This window comes from Platalea leucorodia (genome assembly GCF_965183815.1).
Source record: "Platalea leucorodia genome assembly, chromosome: 5".
Classification (NCBI taxonomy): domain Eukaryota; kingdom Metazoa; phylum Chordata; class Aves; order Pelecaniformes; family Threskiornithidae; genus Platalea; species Platalea leucorodia.
Genome location: NC_138827.1, coordinates 73257141 through 73275039, shown reverse-complemented (window position 1 = coordinate 73275039; position 17899 = coordinate 73257141). Strand labels below are relative to the sequence as shown.

Sequence of the window (17899 nt, the reverse complement as noted above, 5' to 3'; positions counted from 1 at the left end):
AGCTATATTTAGTGGCTGACAGTGTAAGGAAGAACAATCATTAATGTTGGGAATTGGCTTCGTTAGGGCTTAGAGACAACTGAGTGTGATTCCTTAATGACTTCTGTTGCTAAATGAACTCTCCAGACTTCTGCTGTCTCCTCAGCAGGGCTGCGAGGTGCGGAAACGGGGACCGAGGAGGGGCTCTGCACCACCCCTCACACTTGCAGCTCTGGCTGCTGCACAGGGACATCTGGAGTGGGTCAGAGCCAAGCAGAGGTTGTCCTGAACCCACAGCCACCTTGAGATCCCCCAGGGATCCTTCCCACAAGTGGGATCATCAGGGGTGCATCACGCTGCCTCCCTCCATCCCCAGGCAGGCAGAGGGCAGAGGTGCATGGGGAAAGGGCAGGGGGTGCAGGCTGGGCACCATGGCACGTGCTCCTCTATGGCCAGACCCACCCTTTGTGCTCCCAGCCCTGCACCAGGCAATGTACAGCCATCAAGAGCCCATGGAAACCTTCCTTCCCTCTGTTTCTGAGAGGGGGGCACGGCTCCCCTGCAGGCTCAGGAGCCGTCAGCATCCCTGACACCTGGCCCCTTCTCCCCACCGCAATTTCCACCCGTGGGGCCCAGTGCATATTGGTGGTGTGAGAGGCTGTTCGCCTGTAAATCTCTCACTGGAGCAAGGCACTATGTAAGCAGAGACTGCCACCGAGTGTAAACACAAGTGGCCTCTGCACAGTGAGCAGCCCCACGATCTTCCCGGGGGTCAGTCCCGCGCCCCAGTGCTGTCAGGCACAGGCGAGGTGTTGCTGATCCATTGGGGATGGCAGTGGGATGCATACAGGTCTGGGGCAGCTCGGCCAGCTGGATCTGTGGTAGGAGACAGCAGCGGGTTATCAGTGAAGTTCAGGGCAGTATTGAACATGCTCACCCTGGTGGGGGGCTGGCAGCAGCCCCCATGGGGTGTCCCACACTGCCACCCCCCGTGCAGCCGGGTGGGGGGCAGCAGCTGCTCAGGGAGGCACAGGGGTGCGCCACTTTCGTTCCCCCATGCCAGGGTGGCCAGTGGAGATAGAGAAGAAGGTCGGAGAGCTGCCTGCTGCCTGCTCCCTGCCTTCACCACCCCCAACACACAGCCCAGCCTGCACACCCCCCCTTTCCCAGGTGCCGTCGGGGGGCAGGGGGGACAGGGCCACCCCCATTCCTGGCAGCAAGGGGCGGCTGGGGTGAGACGGGGCGAGGGCGGCGTATCTGGCAGGTAGGCTTCTCCCAAGACATCCGAATTTCTTGCCTACAATGACAAATATGTGGGTGGTTCCCAGCCTTCTGCTCTGTAAAAGCAGGATTTGTCTTGTCTGTGGGGGTTTTTTTCTTGGTTTTGAGCGGGTTTTTTTGTTGTAGCTATGCATCTGGGTGCACTGTTCATTCTTATTTTTATTCCCTGTGCCTGGGTTTTGGGGGATGGGAGGAAAGCCTTGTGACTGGCAGAGGAACCATCATTTTGCCACATCTCCTGTGCCACCAGCAGCAGATAAGCTGTTGCCATCCCAAATTTGCCAGCTGATGGCTCTGCTGGCAAGGCAGCGTTTGGAGGGGAGGGCAGAGGCCGTGCTGCGAGATGCCCTTGCTGCTAGCAAAGCCCGGTGCATCCTGCACTGTTTTGTTTTTTCCCCTTGGCATCCTCCGAGCCTGCTCAGGAAACCAAGCTGGAGTTTGGTTAGTGCAGAGCTCAATGATACGCTGACACCAAACTGCAGGAGACCCCAAATTTCTGTTTGCCGGCACCCAGCCAGGGGTCTGCCCCCCGCCAGGGGCAAGAGGAGAGGACGAGCAGAGTGAGGGGGTCAGCATGTCCAGTGGCAGAGCAAACCCTTTGGAGAGTTTTCCCGGGGACTTTGTACCCCTTGAAGTAGCCAGTAAATAAATGTGGTGCAAAAGTGCATCTCTCCCGAGTTATTTACAGCTCTCCCCCGCAAGCGGAGCTGGGAAGGTGGGAGCAGCGTGTGCAGGAGGAATAGCACAGAGCTGCTTTCGGGCCGTGGGCTTGAGCACAGGCACCGGCGCTCCTTGGTGCCTGCCGGAGGCACGTGTGCGTGCATGCTTCTGCGGACTGGCAGTAAGGTCCTACGCATGTCTGATCACCAGATGTGCAGCGAGCTGTCCTGGGATGACTTGGGAAGCAGGAGCAGCGCCTTGCAGCCGTGCCCTGCCTCCCAACACGCTGCAGCTGCAAGAGTAGGAAGGGTTAACCATCACTGGGCTGAGCCTGGGTGCTGTTTGCCCTTGAATTCAAAGGAGGCAGGTGCTTTTTCAGCCCTCCCTAGGTGTGTTTGCTTTATTGGCATGAATTCATAGTCCTGGCTTGCTTAAGTGGCAGAGAGCATGAGTTTCTTATGTGAGCGTTGGGTTGAATTTTGCAGCTTGTGCCATGTAAATAATGGTAACCATCCTTTCTCGCTTTAAAAAATAATAAGGAAATCTATAAGTCGTGAATGGGGCACCTAGTGAGACCAGATCTGTGTGCAGAGCACTTTCGGACAGAGTTCTTCTTCTCTGTCTTTTCCATAAGAACAACAAATGTTTCTCCCTGTAATTTCTTTCCCAGTCTCCTGCAGTAACTTCCTTGGCCATCTGAGATTACGCTCTTCCTCCAATTAGGAACGTGATGTGTTTTGTCACTGCTTCACAACATCTGCCATGTGGAGACAAAACCAGGCGGCTGATCTGGAGAAGGCCAAAAAAAAGAGGGGAAAAAAACATTTGTTGATGCCAGAAATAACAGTAATAATAGCGTGCATATGGAATTTGTGTTGCGATCCAGGCAGCCTGATTAATAAAAAGGGAAGAAAAAGGCGCTTGAATATGCGGGCTCAGCAAACCCCAGGCTGTGCTCCCCCCAGGAGCACACCCCGCATCCGGAGGCGGCCCCGGGACCTCGTGTTACTCCGTGCTGTACTCTTGAAAGCATGTGTGTTTCTTTTTGTGCGTCTGCATGCCTCCCACCTAGCAACCCTGTTCTGTGTCTCCTCCCCAGGGGCAACCCTCCTGCCAGGGACCGAGCCCACAGTGGACACGGTGTCAGTGCAGCCCATCCCAGCCTACTGGTATTACGTTATTGCCGCCGGAGGTGCTGTTGTGGTGCTGGTCTCCGTCGCGCTGGCCCTTGTGCTCCACTACCACCGGTTCCGCTATGCGGCCAAGAAGAGCGATCACTCCATCACCTACAAAACCTCCCACTATGCCAACGGGGCCCCCGTGGCCGTGGAGCCCACCCTAACCATAAAACTAGAGCAAGACCCCAGCTCGCGCTGCTGAGAGCCGAACAGGAACGAGAGAGCAAACAAAACACAAAACAGACAGACAGACAGAAACTAAGACTTCAAATACGTTGCCTCAGTTTTGCACTTTTTTCCTTACCTAGCATACGTGTGAACTCTTAGACATCTCCGTCCCTTCTCCGTCCCCCCAGCCCTCCCCGAATCTTTTACAAACTCTAAACTAATGCTGCATCTTGGATCACCAGAAGAGACACACCGCCCCTTCACTTCAGAAGTGAACGCTCCCTTTCGATTACTTTTCGAGGACTCTTGGGGTGTCGGGTGGTTGGTTTTTTTTGTTTTGTTGTGTTTGTTTGTTTGGGGAGTATTTTTTTGTTGGTAGGCTTGTTTGGTTTGTTTTTTTCTCCTCCCGGTAGGCAACCTGCAAGGAAATTTGATGGCGAGCCTGGAAGCTTGTGTGTGCGGCTCGTGCGCGTGTGTGCTAAATCTGTGTATGCGAGTGTGCATGGGAGTGCCTGCGTCTGACTGACTGAATGTATATTTAGAAACAGCCCCTTTTAAATTTGCTTGTTGTTGCTTCTACTTGCACAGGGAATGCTTTTTTTTTTTTTTTTTTTTTTTAAATTTTCCCCCCTTCCCACCTCCCCTCTGGAAGGTCTGGGACACGTTTATGGTAAATACCCTGATTTGTTTACTTGGGGAAGAGAGCAATGCTTTTTTGTTGCCTTATCTAGCTTTGGCTGGGTTTCTTGTTTGATAGCGTTAATGTCTCGGGTGCAAAATGAGAAGAAGAGGCCAGGCTGGACAGTAGGAATGTCCACCTCAGATGGCTAGAAGAATCCAGAGAGGTTCATAGACGTCCAAAAAGTAAGATCTCTCCATCTTATTCTTTCTGCAGCCAACATGATAACACAGCCATTGTTTGGAAGGGGGGGGGAACCCTCCTCTTCCCCCACCCGCAAGTGAATCTATTTAAAGTTGCCTTATATCAGAGAAGCTCATAATGAATGTTTTGTTTGTATCTGTCAAAGCCAGCCTTAGGGTAACACATAGACTTCAGCAGGTCTAAGGTGGATGCTAAAATACTGTAGTTTCTTGAGAACTGAAGGTTTATTTATTTTGTAAGTATCCTAACTCTGGGTGCTGATGGTTTTGCTTTTACACGGGGAAGGGGGAGAGGGCTCCTCCTTGTCTTTCTGCTAGAAATGTTCAAGAGACAAGTATAATTCCCCTTTCTGGGTTTTGGGTTTGGTTTTTTTCCTCTGCCCAATTCATAGCTGCTGAATCATAAAAATTGCCAGTTGACTTTCTAGAATGTCAATTAGTTTTGCATTTGCTAATGTTCTGCTTCTTAAAGCGTCAGTAACATCTAGCAAGCAAAGCCTAGCAGGCGCGCCTGGGGGGCCTAGCTATTGCTGCTGCTTTAACCGGGGAGGCGAGATGGAGCCTCCAACATGCCTCCGACTGTTGAATGGCCCAGCGTATTGTAGTGGAAATGCCTTATATAAATTACTGAATGATGACATGCAAAAGTGGTTTGAATCGTTAACTCTAATCTGTTTGCAGGCAAAAAAAGTACCTCCAGTGAGCAAGGTTCTCCATCTTGTTTGTGTTCATTTGTGATGAGTGATCAGATCCCCTCCTAAACTTGCTAGTGCTCCCCACCCCTCCTTTGCCCATGAATATTGCATAAAATGCATCGAGGCGAGCAGCTCTGTTAACTTCCCTGCAGTCTTAAGCTTCCTTTTGGTCTGGGGAAGAAGTGGAAATGCAAGCGGTGCTGTGCGTACGTGGTATCGGCCCCTATTGCAGCGGAACCCTCTCCCCAGGGGATCTTTGTCGATGGGGGTGTCACACTCCCCTCCCTCCCTGCCATTATTCATGCAGCCTGTTTCAGCCCTTCATGCCATTTATTCAGCAGATTTCAGCGGGACCCCCTCAGCTGCAGCAGCAAGCGTCTAAAATGTGCAGGGAGTGCAGAAAAACCCAGGGTGCTTTGGCATCGTGAGCATGTTAGGGGTGGTGGGTGCTCAGGGCAGTGTTCCCCCCTGGGCCCTGACTCCCAGGAGCTTTGCAGCACCCCCCTGGGAGGGCGGCAGGGGCGTGCCTGTCCCAGCAGAGCCAGAAGGGACCCCGGGGAGCTCCTGTCACCTTGCAGGCAGATCTGCCCAGAGGTCCCTGGAGAGGAGCTTCCAGGGCCGGGGTGCTTTCTCCGTGAGCCTCCTCATTACACAGCACTGGTGTTGCAGTGCGTATGGTTTGTGATGTGAAATCCCACCTCCCCTCAGCTAGCTGCAAATTAAAACAGATGTGAAATACCGGCATCCGCTTGCTGCATTTTCAGGTCAGCCCAAGCCATGTCAGCAGATGATACCGACACGTTTCCAAAGTCAGTTCAATCTCCCTAGGTCAGATGATCCCCTCGCTTCGACCAGGTTCACCCCCATGGACTTTAGCAAGTGCGCATTGGTGTGTCAGAGAGGAGAATGTGGCACCCTGTCTTTCAAACCAAAATCACCAAAGACAAAACAGAAGGTCACTTCAAGATTTTTATTCCCAGTTCTCCCCTGCTCCTCGAGCCCTGACATCCCCAGCATTGCCCAGTTGCCTGTGTGTGAAAAATATCTTGTGGAAATTTGAAACTCTTTGAAGATGTATTGTGTGGAATGTAATAAAATGATGATATTTTTATACAAATATCTGGGGTTTTTCTTCCTTCTTCTTTCTTTGCTAACAAGAATGCTGTCATTTGAAGCAAAGTGGCGTTTCAGACCTCCGTGTTTCCTTTCGGAGCATCAGGGCTATATCCTTTAGGAAAGTGAAGCTCCCGTTCCTGCTGCATGCAGACCTGCAGCTAACCCCCAGCTCTGGCAGCACAGCTGGTGTGCACACCCTGCCTCGCTGCACTCAGGATCGGGCCATTAATAGCAGCTTTTAGATCCATTACATTTGCACCAGTCCTTAGTGGGAGTTTTGGGCTGCTGGACTGACACTTAGGATTGTTTGGGGATTTCGCGAACATTGCTTAAGTGCTAAATTGCTCAATGTGATTATGCAGAATTTCTCTGGCCGGGGCCCGGGAGACAGGACATCTGACTTCCCCGGGGCCCCAGGGGCTGGCTTGGCTGCCAGCTCAGCTGAGCCATGCGCTTCATCCCCAAGCACAACGCAAACCGGGTAAGCCATTACCAAAATTAATAATGAAAATGGCAATCCGTTCCTCTTCTGTAAAATCCTTGCCAGGCCTCTGCATGTTGGACTGCAGAGGAGAGCTGCGCTGGAGCGAGCCGGGTGCTGCAGCACCGAGGGTTTGGAGAGGTGTGTGTCCCCTGCCTTCCTTCTACCCGAGTTCTCCCAGCTTGTTACAGGGACCTCTGCTGCAGCATTTGTCCTTCCCATCTTCTTCAGGTGCACCTTTTGCCCCTTTAGAGGAGTCAGCAGCATCGCATTTCATGTGAAATACATTTTGCTGCCAGTTTGAGAGGTTTTTCTTTCCCTCCTGCATTTATTTTCCTTCTATCATACTCTTTACCCTGGCATACAGCTCAGCTTTGCAATGAAACTTCCTGGCTTTACTAGGAATTCAGGCCATCAACAAAAAAAGAATTCAAATGTGATCCCTCGCTTTGGCTGTTCAAACACAAGCAAAGCTGAGGACCCATGCCGGGTTTTTTCTTTTTTGGCTTTTTTTTTTCTCTCTAATTGTACAGCAAAGCCCATACACTTGTAATTTGCATTTTGTACACTTCAGTGACTGTCCAAGCAAAATTCAAAACAAATATGCACATGCAAAAAACAGGGAGGGAGAGACTGGCTGATGGCTTCCCAACGAGAAAGAAAAAAATTCTGTTAAGTAAACAGATGAAAAGGGAGGAATCGTTCAGGGTTTAATTATTCCGTATGTGCGCTGCAGCCAGATTGACCGGAGAGTTGTGTGCTGCTCAGGCTGCAGTGCATCGTAGGGAAGAAAGCAGCTAAAATTAGCATGCTTTGTTTAAGAAAATAAATACAACTTAGTGTGATTTTGATGCAACCTCCTCTGCAAGTAACTTCAGGAGTTTAAGAGTCTACTTTAAAAAAGGGTAAACTTTTTTGGGGTAGCAGTATGGGCTCCATATTTCAGGGAGTGGCATTAGGGGTAGAAGCCTGATGTTTCCTGCGGGCCACGGGGAGGGTCTGGGTGCGGCTCCCCCAGTTGTATGTGGGGTGATGGTGTCGGTCTTTTTATCTCTGCAGTTGCTGCTGTGTTGTAGGGAAAGCGACTCCGTGTGGCTGGCGGGAGAGGGCCCATGGGCACTCTTTGTAAGCGATGGGGCAAAGCCGGTGGCAAACGAGGGTGTGAAAGAGGGAGCGATGGCCTGGCAAAGCAAAGGGTGCCATAGGCATAGCTGTGATGTGCCTTGCCCAGGCAATGTCGGCGTGCCCGAGATGGATGATTGCTCAGGAGCAGGTTGCAAAGCACAGCGCTCATTCACCCAGCCCAGAGACCAGACATGCAGCCAGGTCAGCCTCCTGCCAGGACAAGTGCCTGCAAGATGACACTTGGTGCAGGGAACCCAGGGCTGCTTTCCCCCAGGCTGTAAGGGCGAGGTTGGCTTTTTCCTGGGCAGGAACAGGTTTCAATGCCTCTGCTGGGAATGCAAGAGAATGAGGTAGAAACCAGATCATGCATGGGGCTATGTTGGGATTTTTGCCCCCCTAGAAACCCTGTGAAAACCTGCTGACTCTATCGGGGCTGGCCCCAGCTTACCCCGTGTCAGGGCAGCAGAGCTTGGCAGGCAGACACTAGGCAAGGGCCCCGAGGCGAGCTTGGACAGCCTCTTGGCTTCCCGCCACAGCTCCTCCATCAGTGACTTTGCGGCTCTTAGCAGCGATTGCAGGCGTGACTGCCAGTTTGAGGAATAGTGTCGTTAGCCATTGCCGCTGTAAAAACAAACAGCAACAACGGGGAGAGTGATAAACATATCAGGATGCCGCAGAGCTGCCGGCTTCTCCCCCGGCTCCGAGCCCTTGCGCGGTGGTGGTGGGCTGGCAGCACTGCCCTCGCGCCGAGGAGCTGCTTAGTTTGGGACTGGTGAGCTCTGGCACAGAGCACCAAACCGGGACGGTGGCTCCTTAGCCGGGCAGTCCAATGCTAAGAGAGAGGGAGAGGAAAACCATGCTGTATAACGCCACTGTAACGCCATACAAATGCACGCCGCCGCCACTGTTTCCCTGGCCTTGTGCCGGTGCGAACAAGAGGTGCAAAAGCAGGACACGCCGGGGAGGTGCCGGGAAAAGGGTCGGGCTGCAACGGGGGATGTGGCTGCTGTGGGGAGGGTTTGGCAGAGTCCCTGATCTGGGCAGCCGCCTTGGCCATCTGCCGTGCATGCAGCGAGGGCAGGGTGCCACACGTCGGACGGCAGCGCCAGGGCTGGAAATAGCTGCCTGCTCGCATTCACCTCCGCACCAAGCGCCCAGCCCGGCTTCACGTCTCTGAGTGCTTTAGGTGGGGGTCTTCACCTGCCCAGCCGCGCTTCCCCATCCTCTCTGCGTACGGGAAGCCCAAGGAATGCAAGAGGCTCCTCGGTGCCACCCGATTTGAAGATGGTGGCATGGGGTGCACTGCTGCTGGGGCAGCCCCAAGGCAATCTAAGGATAAGGTCCCGGGGTTCCCGCGCTGCGGAGGGCCGCTGGGCCGGGAGAGGGGCTGCTTGTTTGCTTTCTTTAATGCTCAGCTGTAGCCAAAGCACTGTTTTAATTTGAAATTTGGCAGGGGTTTAGCCCTTTTGTAAACTAAAATCGTTCTGTGTTTCTGGAGGAGTGGGGAAGAGAGAAGTAAGGAGGATTTTCAGCTGGAAATAGAGCGATGGGGGATACAGAGGGAATTGCCTGGTGCCTGTGCTGCTCCTTTGAGAAGCGCTTCCCCGTGCACCGAGGGTGGGAGGTGTCGCCCCCCCAGCCGCCGGGGCTCCCAGCCGGAGGAACAGCGCTGCGCCGCCACCGCCGCCAAACGGAGCGGTGTCAAGGCGAGGCCACAGCGGCTGCTCTGCTATGTCAAAACAAAATGATGTGTGTTGGAGTCACGCTATTGCTGCAGAGAGAAAAGGGCTGGGAATGAGCAAAGGGAGAAAAGCGAGGAGCAGAGCAGAGCTGGAGCTTTGCCTCTCTCTGCCAAGGCTGGGGAGCGGTAATTTCTGACCCCGTTTTCCTGGGCTTAGCTGGATTTAATGTTTCAGGCCCTCATGGGTGCTGTTTGTCAGCAGAGCAGCTGTGCACCTCCGACACTCCCCTTGCTGAGCGGGATAGCACCAGCCGAGATGGCTGTTGTGGCAGCAGGAGAGAGGGGTGAGCACGTAGGAAGGCACTTGCTGTTTTCGGGGAAGTGAGCAGCACATGGTTGTTTCCCCACTGTGGAAAGGACCAGAGGGCAGTTGGCTACCCCTCTTTTGTACCAGCAGGCACAGCCACAGATGTTACTGGGGAGTGAAAGACGGTAGGCAGCAGAGGCCACAAGCCACCGTCACCTGGTGCATCCCCTTTGGCCCCAGAGCCGCGGACCCCTGCGGGAAGTGGGGAGCAGGAGCACAGGGACGGCGGGAGTGCATCCCGGGCACTCTCCAAGCCAGGCTCCCCTTCGCCAGAGAGGCTGTGGGCAGGCAACAAAAAGAGCTGGAAATTGCTGCAAATTTGGTATATCATTTGGGAAAGGCACCTCCTGCTGAGAGGCTCATTTTGTTCACCTAGAAAGAACCCAAGAGGTGCCGCAGCCACCATCTGCAAATGCCTGTGTGTAGAGAGATGCATGGTGATAAAGCTCCACCCTGGGATGGAGGGACCTGGCAGGAGGCAGCGCTCGGTGCCCGGACTTAAACCAGACAAAGTCAGTCTAGAAAGAAACAGCAATTTTTTTCTCGATGGTGGTAATTTGCCTTGGAGGAATGTGTCTAGGCTCCAGCAACTGGAACTGGGTGTCCTCTCCAAGGCAATAGCTCTTGGCTTGGTGCAAAGTTCTCTGCCTAAGGCGGTGGGCACCGCTGGTAAGCCCGTGCAGGCAGGCTGGCATTGAGCATGTGTGGTGGCGGGAAGTACATGCCAGTCCATATGATGCGCTGACCTCAGCTTTGCAGAGGTGAGCTGCCTTGGGCAAGTTTGGAAAGCTTTCCTGCAAGAGGCACGTGTATGTCTGTGGTGGGACACCGGAGAACCTCATCTCCTCTTGTGCCTCCCCTGTCCGCCCTGGTGAGGCGTATCAAGCACACATCAGCCCCCCCTTCCAGTAACCCACTCCCTGTCCCAATCCCTCCTGCCCCTGCTATTTTAAAACAGATGTACATTAAAGCTCCTTAATCTCTGCAAATACTAATTCTCTCCTGCTCTCCCTCTATGTGAGTTCATACGAACATGGTACTTAAGTTGCTCCTTGTCTTTGATTAGAATCTCATCTTTCTTTTTTCAGGTCCCATAAATTAGCCTTTTAGCTGGCAGTGCTCTCAGATCCAACAGATAACAGCCTTTTCTCGGCATCTGGCCGTTTCCAACAGCATCGCTAACATCATCTTTTGGGCGTGACCGGCTAGGTGCTCACAGCTGTCATTCGGCACACACGCTTTAAAAAGGGCCTTTCACTCCGGAGAAAGCTCTCCTCCTGTTTAAATACAGTTCCCCCTAACTTTCTTGTCTACCCTTTTCCAGTATATTTTTTGTCCTTTTAAAATGCAAAGGAAATTGCTCCTGAAAGCTGCCCTTTAAGGAAGCAGCTCTCCACAGCACAGGGCGATGCGTGTTTCTCCCATTCTGCCCAGCAGCTTGCAGGACTTTTCTGGGCACTGCTTTCCCAGGGGGTCACTTTCCATGGCCTGCTCCACTTGTGACAATATTGCTCAGATTTGTCACAAAGGAGCCTAATTGATGACAAATAGCAGGCTAGTTTCAGTGACGGGAAATCATCTCCACTAGGAACTGAACTGAGACCACCAGCTTCAATTCCCACAGACAGCCACACAGCCAGAGCTGATTTTGTTAATGACTCGAGAAACCCCAGTATGGAAAAAGAAACGTCGAGTTGTATTTTTCCAAAGCCAGCATAGAGCTCTGCGTGACAACATACAATCTGATAGCAATGAAATGGCGTGCGGGGAACAGAAGATTAAGGGCCTGCCACAGGCCTGAGGAGGAAGGACAATGGGCAAGGAGGAAGATATCATTTAAGCAGGACTTGGAGTCATATTAGCGTGGGGAACTGAGAAAATTGCTAGAAGAGTAAATAGATTTGGGGCTGGGCTTTTTGTTCAAATGTTCTCTCTTTTCAAGTTTTCCCAGCGCTCCTTCCTTTCAGGCTGGAAGAACTGGTGCTCTTTTGAAAGTGTTGATTAACTGATACTTTGTTTTTTCTGGCTTTTCCCTCAAGGCTACTCTGGGAAATAAAAAAGCACCAGTTTGCTGGCTTGTTCTCACACAAAATTTAGAGGAGCTACAATATGGAAAGGCAAAAGATTTCCAACAGCCTTTGCCCACACATGGGCTCCTTGGGCAGACCGTGGTCCAATTTCCACCTTTGCTAGTGTTTGAGCAACCTACAGTTTCCGTAGGGTTGTGTGGGTGACATGGGTGGCAAATTTCACTGCTTGTCTTCTGACGGAGGACTAGCAAAGCAGACATCTCCGTGTGTGAACTGCTTTGCAAGTTATTTTTCCACATGTTCGGCTCTAAATGTTTGCAAGAGGCCCTCAGGCAGTTCTCCCAGCCCTAAGATGTTGCCATCTGGGCCTGTCAGTTCTGGAAGTGTTGAGAAATCATGTGAACTTGCTGCTAAAGTGAGGATTTACAGAAGATGGTGGGCACCTATGTTTCTTCAACAAGCTACCAGCAGCCTTGAGTCAGCTTAATTACCTGGCTCACTAGCTGCAGAGCTCATCGTTAGGAAGGGCAAGTGTTGGGTTTTGTGTGTTCCTGTTGCCAGGTTCGCTTGAAAATTCAAAGAAATCCCTTAATCCTTTGAGTGCGGAGGGCAAAAGACAATTCTGCCCAAAGAATGGGTATTTGGGAAAGTATCATCAGTACCAGCACGGAGAATCACTGCAGTCAGGTGTGAGGTGGTATTGAGGCAGAGTGGCATTCAGCAGAGCCCCCTGCTCTGGAAGTGAAGCTTGAAATGTCGCTGGCAGGAATTGCCTGGGATAGCAAAAAAATAGACTTGACGATTCAGGAGGCCTTTTGCAGTCCTGTATCTCTGTGCAAATATGCACGAATATTCTTTTATAAGGTTTTGAATAATTTCTTTGCATGTGGCTTTTTAGGCACAAGTTACATTCTTTGGCTTTGGTTGGTTTTATGTGATCTCTTAAAAGTCTTCTTGCTGGTTTTGCACAAGATGTTTTCAACCACAACTATTTCAAAGGTGTGGCTTCTACTGCTTTCTAGTAGTCCCTGATTTTCTGCATTCCTGATCATTTTGAGGTGCCTTCTCAGTTGAGCACCCCAAGTTACAGTCACCTTTGAAAAATCTAAGCAGATCAAAATGAAAGGGCATTTTCTTTTGGAAAAAAATGAAAACACGGTAGCTGTAAGTAGAGATAATGCTAGGAAGACTGCACAGGAAAATAACTTTCTTCTGCTCAGATTACAGCATGTGCATTTGGTTACTAGTGCTTGATCTGTGCTGAACAATAAAAAGAAATGTCACCACTAAAAGGAATTTGGATCAGAGAAATGTTAACATAAATGCCTAGATATGGACACCCATTTGCCGCTCTCCCCATTTCAACCAGCTTTTACATTAAAACATACAATGATGATACATGACTTCCTCCCTCAAATTACTATGAATTTATCTGAAACCCAAAGAGAAACTGGGTCATTGAAGCTCTGTGTCCAGTAAGATGTATGGGAAAAGATGAAAAGTAGAGTGTGCTAAATGGATCTCGCATTAGTGGCAAGTAATGATAGGCACTAAGATCCTATTCAAAGTTGTAAGGATAATACCCATGAGCATGTTAATAGTGAATTATGGCCATTATGCAGGCACCAATGACAATATTTTAGTGCTATTCAAGTTACCAGTTTCTTTGCTTTTCTGTCGCTCTCTTTTCTTCTTAAAAGCTGGTCATTCGGTGGTCGTGAAATGTGATATAGTAGGCAGATCCTGTTCTCTCAAGTGTGCAAGAGTCTTCATTGATTTTGGCCAAAGGAAGAGGAGGAAGAGGTCTTCCTCCTTCCGTGAGGAATAGCCTTGCAGTAGTTCAACTGTTGCTTTCTTCTGGCCAGTCTCACAATCCAGTGACCAGTGGCAATAATGCCCGAAAGGCCTCTTTAAACAAACAGTGCTTCCCATTTTGTTGTTCTAGTGAACTTCCCAAGAATGGAGGATGACTTTCCAATCTCTGAGCAAGACTTTGAAGACAACGATGATCCAGGTTGGTACCCAAATGCCACATGGGCAATTTATCTGGGGGAGCTTGTGTTTCAGTATCAGATGCTACAATTACTCACAAACCTCAGCTTTAATGGGGGTTAGGGGCTAGGAACACACTTGAGAACATACACTCAAGTGGTGGCTCAGTGCCTGGACAAAGACTTTAGTTTTCTTTTCTTGTTTTGCTTTTTCAACAGCAAGCAACCTGGCAAAGTCAATATATTGTATTTGTGTTAGGACAAGTGGAACTGATCTTTCAAGCATTAATTGCTGCTTGCATGGCATTTTGACTTGTAAATGGAGAAAATTAAGTCTGGGAGCTGTGAGAGATTGTTTCCATAGTTTTGAACTCAATGGCACTTGAAGGGCCAGAGTTTCAGTGGGTGTAAAATGCTAGCATGCTATTTACATAGCCCAAGATGTAAAAGTGAATTAGGGCACCTAACTTTCTTGGTAGTTTGGTGCTTCTCATTACTTCTAGACCTGGGTTAGAGAATACAGCTGAGATATACCTGTGGGGGAGCTTATACTCTTGTAAGGCCATCACAACTCCAAGTAAGAAATGAATAAAGGTGGGGGGAAAAAAGTGATCCCTGGATAATAAGTGCCCATTCCACTGCAGATTACTTTGGATCGGATAGGAACGACACACTGTTCTCTACTAACTCTCCAGGAACCCCAAAGCTGGACAAAGAAAAAAGCTGGCTCTACACCCTGGATCCCATCCTGGTGACCATCATAGCGATGAGCTCCCTTGGCGTCCTCCTCGGGGCCATCTGCGCTGGTCTGCTCCTCTACTGCACGTGCTCATACGCGGGGCTGTCCTCACGGAGCTCCACCACACTGGAGAACTACAACTTTGAGCTGTACGACGGCATCAAGCACAAGGTCAAGATGAACCACCAGAAGTGCTGCTCAGAGGCCTGATGGGTGCCCTGGGGATCACCCTTGGTGTTGCGCCCGGTGAGGTGGGCTGGCGGGGGGTTACTTTTTTTGCTGTTTTCTATGGGAACTGAGTGCCATAACGGGGAACGAGGGGCGTGGGAGGAGCGAGGGGAGGCGCTGCTCCTGCCGCCAGGTCCCGCCAGCGAGTCGCGCTCCACCAGGACCGAGCGGGCATTCCCGCAAACCGGACTGTGCTGGGCGAGGGGGGACCAAGACCCTTGTTTGTTGGTTCATCTTCATTTTCTGCTGATGCGAGTGGCTGGGACGTGGTGAGGGAGACTGGTTTACCTTTTGGATGTGAGAAACTAAATGTTGATCGTTATTTCCCACCTCCTTTCTCTGGTGAGTTGCTGAGAAGGCTGAGGGATTTCTTCAGCCACCCTGTCTTTAGAAATAACACACACACACACACGCACGGAGACCCTGTCCATTTTAGACCCCATCCAGATACCTTTTTGGCTGTAGGGATTTGTGCACTTCACACTAAGTCCAGGAAGCTGCAGTTCCCAGTCCTGAAAATGGAAGCATGTTGTTACCTTCAACTTTCCTTCTCCTAGTAGGGAAGAAAGGCGGGATAGAGGCTTCAGTGTTGATGGTAACAACAGTGCTTTCTGAAGTCATTACGAAATAAACTAGAAAGGAAACCCTATGTGTAGAAGCACCTCTTTGAGAGAAGCTGAAGAGCCTTAAAGTGATTTGTGAATAAGAGCCATTTATTAAATCCAGATCTTGGATTGCAGCAGCTGAGGCCTTCATCAGGAAGGCCTTTCTTTGAATCTCCCACCTCTCTTGATCCTGCCCTTTTTCTTTTTTTACTTTTTTTTGCTATAATGAGAAAATTGCAGCAAACAAAAGATAGAGCCTGTCCCGGCCTCAGGTGAAGGCTTTGGGAAGGGGGCTTCACTCGGGATTTGACTTGAGGCACAGCACCGAGGCCTCTCCAAAGTGCCAGGCAGGGAAAATGAACAGGGAAGGAGGCTGGAGCCGTGCCCACAGCCCCGGGAGCCCAGCTGTGGCCCACTGGCCCCCCTCGCCTTCGCGGTGCTCCCCTTCTCCCTGGAGCTGGGGGGCGCAAACTGGCGCTGTCGGCACCAATGGACCAAACGGCTGCCGTCCTGTCCCCTTCGGAGCGAAGCTGTGCTGCTCCTGACCAGCAGCAAAAACCCGAAGTTTTCTTTATGAGCTGTGTTTTGTTTTACTTTGAACAAGTGCCTTAGAAGAAGTATTTTTCCTCCATCTGATGATCAGTGCTGTATCAAACAAGAAGTGAGGCCTTCATCCTTCCCCGGCAAAATGCTCTTCTTCACTGCTCTCTACGGGGTAGAGCCCGGCTGAAGAATTCTGGTCCTTCTACTTTCAAGTGGTCTGGCTACATTGTCTGGCAGCTGATACCTCTCCACTTACCACTGTGCCATGGGAGAGGAGTGTTATGAAAACAATTTAATGGAGAAAAAGAGTTCAAATGCTGGGCCCCAAACCAATGCCTTCATTTCCAATTCAGTACAGACAGATCGCCCCTACCAGCTTGCACATGTATAAGGGAGAAACCTTTCCAGCATGTTAGGTTTGCTTTTCCAGGGGCTCTTTGGAAATACCTGACATGTCCTGATTTTACATTTCGCCTAGCAAATAGTTTCGGTTGGGGATGGATTTTTTTTCCTCACTAACCACAGAGCACCGAAGGTGTGATGTGCTGTGAAGCTCAGTTTGCACAGCCCCTGAAAACACATCCTGGAGGAGGCCAGGTGTTCGGGGAGATGAGCAACATCTGGAGAGGAGATGAGCACGGACAGTGCCACAGCTGCTCCTCGGTGCAGTGGGAATAGGAACATTTGTCTAGTGTTTCATGAAAAGCTCCATCAGACAGTAAGTTTTTAGGAAAACAAAAAGACTTCTCCACTGTAAGAAAGACGCATGTGCTACCGGGGAAGCAGATACCAGCAGCTGTGTCGTCAAAACATCCAGGGTTCACACACGCACACGCAGAGACACGCACACACAAAGGCCTTCATTTTTTTAATTCACACTGTGCGCCCAACAGAAACGGCAGTAAATGTATCTCAGATTCTCCTTTCGAATCACCTTATTTCTCTTGGCATTCTTCGTGGACAAATACCCCGGGGTGTTATTTTACTTTACAAAAGAAACAGATGCAGTAAGAGGAAATGTACCAGACCATTTCAAAGCTGCATTGCTGCTGCTCGATGATTTTATCCCCTTCAAATCACAGGTGAGGGGAAGGATGAATGGAAAAGGACCATACAGTAGAAAAGTCGACTTAGGCAAACAATAGGTGAAAATATATAATTAAAAAGGTGACGTTATGGTGTCTAGTAGGCGTACAGAGAGAAGAGTTCGTATATACATATATTCAGAAATAGTGTGTTTGCACACGCACGTGAATTCTCTGTATGTATCGTGTATGTGACTTATTCCGTGGGACTGACTCGTGTTAATATATCTCTTCATCTGGGGCAGGAGAGTACTGCTGATCTTGGCACTAACTTGGCATGGGCCCAGCAAAGCATCCGCCCTGCGTGTCCTGCTTGCCCCTTCCAGACGGGGCAGGGCCCACGCACATGCGCTTGCCGGGCAGGAGCAGGCCAAAAATGCTGCAAAGCTGATGATACCTCACTTACCTCTGCTGGGTGCTTTACTGTTCTACAGAAAACTGAGTTTGATTGTAACTTCAACAGGGAAAAAAAAAAAAAGTCGTCTGTGCATTCAATTCATTGCATCCTCCTCTGCAAATAGATTAGGTTTGCCGATCGCAATTCCCTCTGTGAAATTCAGAAAAGAAAAAAAAAAAGAAAAGAAACTGATGTTAATGCCGTTGCTGAAATGGGCTGTTGCCTCCACACCCTTCCCATGGCGAGGACATGTTGCTACTGGGCAGGCTGTAGTGCTGGGTGATTTAATTTTGTGGGAAGGTGCTGGGGGTGAGCATGGGAATTAAACCATTAAGAAATTATATGCAGAAATGGAACTTCTCCAGGGTTTGCAGTTCAAGGTATTTGACCGTTCACTGGCTGAGCCAGGACTTATGGACTTAAAGAGCTTTTACTGTGATTCTTCGGTGTAAAAAAAAAAAAAAAAAAAAAAAAACCAAACAAAAAACCAACAAAAAAAATCAAGCTGTGTTTATATGATTTGTATAAAAACCTTTTAAAATTACTATTTAATAAACATTATGGTAGAGATTATGTTTCAGTGGCTTTTTTTATTTATCAGGGAGTAACGACAATACAACCGAACTGAGAGGGCTATGGGCAGCCAGACACCCCCAGGGAAACCGAGG

At 50.2% G+C, this 17899-nt stretch overlaps 1 protein-coding gene across 3 annotated transcripts in view; it reads left to right on the top strand.

The window, feature by feature from the left end:
- The window catches only part of NRP2 (neuropilin 2), a gene marked incomplete at its 5' end in the record, with an annotated part of 90157 nt that extends 72478 nt beyond the window's left edge, over positions 1–17679 (top strand). The window contains 2 exons of one of the 3 annotated variants that reach the window (XM_082314131.1): positions 13589–13657; positions 14330–17679. In XM_082314131.1, the coding sequence (XP_082170257.1) occupies positions 13589–13657; positions 14330–14583 (323 nt within the window). In that variant the 3' untranslated portion in view covers positions 14584–17679. Of the gene's footprint in view, positions 1–3019; positions 3736–13588; positions 13658–14278 lie in introns of those variants that run through there. The other 2 variants (XM_082314130.1, XM_082314132.1) reach the window with 2 other exon arrangements.
- Between the last annotated feature and the right edge of the window lie 220 nt (positions 17680–17899).